Source organism: Larus michahellis, chromosome 3 (genome assembly GCF_964199755.1).
Source record: "Larus michahellis chromosome 3, bLarMic1.1, whole genome shotgun sequence".
NCBI classification, from domain to species: domain Eukaryota; kingdom Metazoa; phylum Chordata; class Aves; order Charadriiformes; family Laridae; genus Larus; species Larus michahellis.
The window spans coordinates 51,178,609-51,184,889 of NC_133898.1; the positions used below are offsets into that span (position 1 = coordinate 51,178,609).

The following is a 6,281-nucleotide window of genomic DNA, read 5'->3' on the forward strand; positions in this document are numbered from 1 at the left end:
TAACTAAAACCGTGCAGAATATGTGTGACTTTCTTGAATATGGGATACTGTGTCTGTTAACATTTTGAGAGTCAAGCTTTTTGGGGGTACCTGAAGGTCAGTTTTCAGAGAAAAGGGCAGAAGAGGTGTAGGTTTGGGTTTGTTTTGTTTATTTTTTAGTAGCAAGTCAAATGGAACATTGCATTTTAAAAATCCCTCAGAATTTCTTTACATAGGGTAAATACCCAGCAACTCTGGATATTCTCATCCAGTATAATGAACAATGTCCTCAGATTCTCAACTGGCCATTCTTAAAGCTTACCTTTGCTTGTGAAGGCTGAAACGGTGAATTTCAAAACCGCACAGGTGATGTGAAGTATCCAGTTTTCTACTTGGACAGCCAAATAAACGCCGGCTTTCAGAGGTTATGAGTAACCACGGCACATTAACTTCACAGAGCACAGGATACAGAGCACATATACAAAAATCAGTATCTTGCTAGATCATATGTACTAGACAATCTTCAAAGTACTCTCTTAAAAGCAATTGGAAAGTGATGTAGCAGTTCTGTAGACTTTATATTATATATATTATATATATTTAAATTACATATTATATTTATTTATATATTATCATTTGATAAATGCTGAAAAATAATACCAATTTCCTTTTCCTATTTCCACAGGTGAAAAAGGTGTGAGGGTTGAACTTAATAAACCTTCTGACTCAGTTGGGAAAGACGTTTTATAAGCCTTTGATTTAGCAACTCCCCTTGCTATTCTCCCTGATAAATCTTGATGCTATCTATTAACTTTTGAATGTGAATAACAAGATAAAGGAAAATCAGCAACAAACCAACATTTTAATAAAGAAGCAAACAGTGTTTCAATGTTGCATCAAATAGAAGATTCTTTGACTGCTGAAGCATTGTACTATGTGATTGTGACTCCAGGCCTGTGACTGCTTATGTGAAGAAGATAAGCAATCAGTAAGAAACAGCATATGCATCTGGACATAAATAAGTGCCCTACATAGAATTTGTCCATCCTTATATTTTGCAAGACCTGTCATCCAGCTGAATCCAATTCATCTCTCCCTTTTTTTATATGGTAAAAGTTTGAATTTTGGGTAATTTTTTGTATGACCAGGTACAGTTTATCAAAATTGAGTCTTAAAAAAAAAAAGAAAAACTGAAAAAAAAGAAAAAAAAATTACAGTATTCTCCAAAATAACATGGATCTATTTTTGTAAAACTGTTCATACTGTTCTCCTCTGCCATGAAAGACCTAATTTAATGTAAGGGTTGCCAGTAACTGATAATCACTTTAATTTTCTTTACACCTTAAGTCAGAAAAGGAGCACTTTAATTACCAGCTAAAAACCTGATTGTTTTATATCATATCTCACACTAATCTTAACTTTTAAAGATTGCTGCTGTATTGTTTTTTTGACTATGTCCTCTTGAACCTTATTAACAGAAGCAAATCAGTATCTTGCTATTAGTAACATTCAGTTTGTGGTTTTGTATGTTGAATCCACAGAGGGGAAGTTCCCGTCTATTCTTTGTTTGGGGTTTTTTTTTTTTTTGGTTTGGTTTTTTTGGGGTTGGTTTTTTTTTTTTTTGGTTTGTTTGTTTTTTAAGTGACTGGCACTAAGTGAACTTGACACTATCGGTTGCTGTCATTGGCTTTGGGGACCTGGTAAATACCATCAAGTTACAAGAATATACAAGGGCTTTCCTAGGCTATTAGAGGTACCCAGAACCTCCTTATGTACTTGACAGAAAATTTTGAGCTTTCTCCCTTTTCTAAAGAATACTTGCCACCCCCCTTTCCTTTGTATATAAGTTAATAGAATATCTAAAATTCACTTTTTTAAGTTTCCTTTTCAAACGTTGGTGTCCCGTGCAGTCTGCAAGTTGACACCTTGATCTATTATATAGTATCAAGGAGATGGTCAGCACACTGAAGCTGAAGTGCATCACTGTAGGCTCCTTGTGCAATACATCTTTAGGTTTTCACTGTGCTGAAGGATTTCCCCAAAAAGGCACTGCCCTTTGATCAATACTGAGGTATATATTTAGTAAGAAAGCTTTTATTTTCTTTGACATTGTTTTCATTTTATCAAGGGAAGGGGACATCACAGAATTGTTTTCATTTTATCAAGGGAAGGGGACATCACAGAATAAAAGTGAGATGTGTAGAAACTTTGATATTCTTATTTTTAAGAAGTGGATGGTTTGGACACTGATTTAATTTTTTTCTTCTTCTTTTTTTTCTTTTTTTTTCCCTGAGCTTTAAAAGCTTGAGAAAACAAAAGCAAACCTATAAAAGACAGCATTCATATTTACAGGAGTTTGGGGGTTGATCAGCTTACCCACTGCAGTTTTCTATCTGTCCCTTATTTCCTTACTTAGCCAAAACAATGTGAGTGTACAGAAATATTTCTGTATATATTACAACTTGTGACAATTTTAGCATCTGTATAGTTTGTATTCAATTAGAGACCTTTTCTATGGAAAGCTCAGTAATTTTTTATTAAAAAGATTACTATTGTTCATGTAAAACATGAAAAAGCTAATTGTTTAGTAACAAACTGACAGAAAGGGGAAAAAATTCAGTATCGGTATATCACTTAGGAGAACCAACAGAAATCCCAGTTTTGTTTTGATTTTGCTTTTCCTTTTTTTTAGAGAGTTCTTGCCCTTTACAGTTCTCTTCCTCTTTCCTCTTTTCTTCCCAGAAAAACAGACAGGATACCTTTACTGTAAGTGCCTCTGCCAACCTGGCCAAGGAGTGCAAATCTTCATTACTGTCTGGTCTGCAGTGCATTTAGGCTACCAGTGAAACAAGCAAAAAAGCCACCTCTTCCACTTCATCTTCTTTAGTACTACTTTAACGGAGGTTTGGTTGGTTTTGTTTTAGAAATGTAAGCATAAGCCTTTAAACTCATTTCAGTCCCTCTGTAATTCAAACTTCTGCAGTTACATGGCGTATCAAATTCTAATCACACTGTAGGTTTGTGCTTGCCAGACAGGTTTAAAAAGTGCTTAATTTTTCACTCCATGTAAGTCGTTACAATAGGGTCAACAAATCAGGTCAGCCATTTCTTCCATGTCCTTTAGAAACTGTTCATTTCATGTCGGTTGAATATTCAGTCTTGAGCATCACCAAGCAGGTCGTTGTTTTAAAACTATTTTTTAAACTGTCTTATGATCTGTATGTGTCTAGTCCTGGTTAAAGATAAAGCTTCATAATGCTATTTTTATTCATGGTGTTAGCCGGCTGTAAAATACGAGACCTTTATCTATAGCAGGCAAAGAAATTCAGGATTCATTTACAGGTTGCCTATAAAGTTGTGTAATTTGAAAAGCAGTGTTCATTATGAAAGAGCTCTCAAGTTGCTTGTAAAGCTAATCTAATTAAAAAAGATGATGTATAAAGGTTCTTGAAACTATGTGGTCATTTGCAATCTGTGTAACTTTTGAAAACGATAGCAATTAATTTATAAATGCCCCCTGATAAAGGGGGCATGTGGATTTTTGGTGGGTTTGTGGGGTTTTCTTGGTTTGGTTTGGTTTGTTGTTGGCCTTCTTGTTTGGTGGGGGGTTTTTTGGTTTTTGGTTGTGTTTGGTTTTGTTGTTTTGGGGTTTTTTTTAAGTCAGAGCTGTTTCTACTCTGGAGAAGGGTCTGCTGCTTTGTACCCTGCCTACAGTTCCCTGGGCGTGGTGATCGTTTTTCCTGATGACTTTCTCCCTCAAAAACAGCACTCAAGTTTAGGCTGACTGGAGAGTGATGATGGACGTTAAGAGGCAGCTCTAGTTTTTTCACCACTTTCTGACAGGGATGTGAGATGGAAAACCAAAGTCCTTTTCAAACAGGATTTGTAAGGTTTAATGGGAGCACTCCAGTTTTACGTGAGTCCCAGTGAATTATGAGCCCTTTGAAGATGGCAGAAGAATGGTAGAGTCTACAGATGCCAACCCATACGAGATGCCACACAATTTCCCTAAGCTTTTTGATGAGCTTCGTAAGCTTTGATGAGCTTGACTGTGCGGTAATCAAGGAAGTATCTATCTGGCTGTGCTTCTGCCGTTGCTCCGACTCTTGTGTGCTTGTCCATCTTGTACCGGTTCAGGAAGAGTTACCTGGATCTCCAGGTGAGTCTGTCAGCCTTATTGGCACTTCGGTACCTGTGGTGCTCAGTTCTGCTCTTTCCAGTGTTAGGCTGAAACCTAAGTGCAGCAGCACTGAGCTGGCCCCGGAGCGCTTTGAGGCTTTTTTTTTATGCTTCAGTGCTGTGTAACTTCTTACGTGTTCTCTTGAAATATCCTCTTCCCCATCTTTGAATCTGAAACAACAAGGAAGAAGCCTTCTAGCACTTGCAACCATCCTGGGTAGACCTGATTTATTATTTATTTTTTTTTAATTATCACATTGCTGACCACAATATGCAGGGAGATTGTTTTGCGTAGTAAAGTCAAACACCGCACCAGGGAAAGATGAAGTTTCTCTTGGGTGTTTCTCAAAAGAAAGACGCAAATCTGAGCGGAAGCTAGCTGACAGCCTGTATTTTACGTAAAACATCTGCGAGTGCCAACCACTGTAAGGTCAGGAGTGGAAAGATCACATCTCTTAAGTCACCTTGGTAAGTATAATCGGACTGGAAAGTACCATTCTTCTGCCTGCTGAATGCTTCGAAAAAGAAGGGAGACTGCAAAGTGACAACAGCAAACTCAGAATCTCAAAACACCGGATGCCTAGCGTGTATCTTGCCTGCAGGCATGCAGAGATGCAGACAGCTGCATGCATGTGCAAATACATAGTGGGAATGTATGAGTACTCGGCAGAGAAGACTTGGAAGAAATCCATGGGACTTCATTGGATTTGGATGTCATCTGCTTTTTTCTTTTGGTGTGTGTGTGGGGAAAGGTATGGATCCGTAGAAAACTGGGCCTCCAATAGTCAGCTTTCACGTAAAATACTTGGCTATTTTGCAGATGTAAAGTAAAGCTTGAATGTAAATAATTGCTATAAATGTGTTGAAGCCTGTTTCTGCTGTTACGCTGCTGTAAGGCCTGTGTTCACTTTACAGCGTCTGCTGAATCTGAGTTGCCTGACCCTGCCTGGTGGGGGTGGACAGCAGCGGACAGAAGCAGGTTCAAGGTCCTCTGCCTACCAGACAAAACCAGTTCCAGAAAATTTGCTCTGTTGACTTTTGTGGCCACTTACTCAGTTCCATCAAGGTTTTCCCCATCGCTTTGAAGTTGAGTGAATATACAGCACGTTTATCCCTTCCCTGAAGTAAGGAGGAAAAAAAAGAGCCCGTAGCTCCCAAATGGACTAAGGTACTAAAAGTTGGCTCTGAAAGTGGAAGAGCAGATGAGATGCAAATCACCAACCCATTGGAGATAGACTGAAGTCCTTAGCAGGACAGGGAGGAAGGAATGAATTGAATAGAGATGGTAAAGCAGGACTGGAAGAGACTGATGCACGAGACCAAGATAAAACATGTGGGGAGGGTGGGTATGAGGAATATGAGACATGCCAAGCAAAAATACGTGATAAGTGTCTGCTTTGGGGAGGAACATGAAGTGTGAGGAGAAAAAAAATACACAATGTGTTTCCCTCAGGAAAGACAACTGTTGATGTATCCCTTCCACCTTTCTCTTCATGGATGTGTGTTGCAAAATAGTGTATTTTTACCTGTGAAGATGGGAGGTTTGTAACTTTTTGTTTGAACTAGGAGGGCAGTGAACAGAGCAGTGTCTCAACTGGAAATCCATTCTTCAAATGCAGTCAGGGATGGGAAGTAAAATCCCTCTCTGAATATTCACCGTGTGGATCCCGTGCTCCTTGTGGGCCTGTCTGTGTGTCAGCTTGGTTTGTCAGGGTGGAACCAGTTCCTCTCCTGGGCTCATTTCAGGGGCTGGCATGGTTCAGTTTTATTTTTACTTTTAAATAGAAAATGAATCCAGAATAACTAAAATGCAGAGATTTGCCTCCTACTCACAAACAGAAAGCCTGAATATTGTCTTGGGTCGTGAGCTGGTACTTCACTCCCTAAAGAAAGCAAGGGTCAAACAAAAAGCGACGCAAAAAAAAAATGATCAGAACTGTCTTAAGGCAAGTCACTTAGGCTGTGAATGTATCTTGCTTACGTTACCATATGTAAGCAAGCTTTAAAAATCTATTACTAGAGACTGCGTTATAGCAGAAGGTATAGTCGTGGCAGCTCAAAGGTAACTAGAATTTTGGGGCTTGATTAACTGCTGTTAATTAATTAGCTGCTGTTAAACCACC

The 6,281-nt window shown here is 38.6% G+C and overlaps 1 protein-coding gene across 3 annotated transcripts in view; it reads left to right on the plus strand.

Annotated features, from left to right (window-relative positions):
- EGLN1 (egl-9 family hypoxia inducible factor 1) overlaps positions 1 to 3,432 on the plus strand; it is a 37,075-nt gene extending 33,643 nt beyond the window's left edge. The window contains exons 5-6 of one of the 3 annotated variants that reach the window (XR_012586153.1): positions 665 to 1,088; positions 2,722 to 3,432. Coding sequence is in view for 1 of the 3 variants with exons in the window: in XM_074580123.1 (XP_074436224.1) it covers positions 665 to 729 (65 nt within the window). In the remaining 2 variants the exon portion in view is untranslated. Of the gene's footprint in view, positions 1 to 664 lie in introns of all 3 variants that reach the window. The other 2 variants (XR_012586154.1, XM_074580123.1) reach the window with 2 other exon arrangements.
- The last annotated feature ends 2,849 nt before the right edge of the window (positions 3,433 to 6,281 follow it).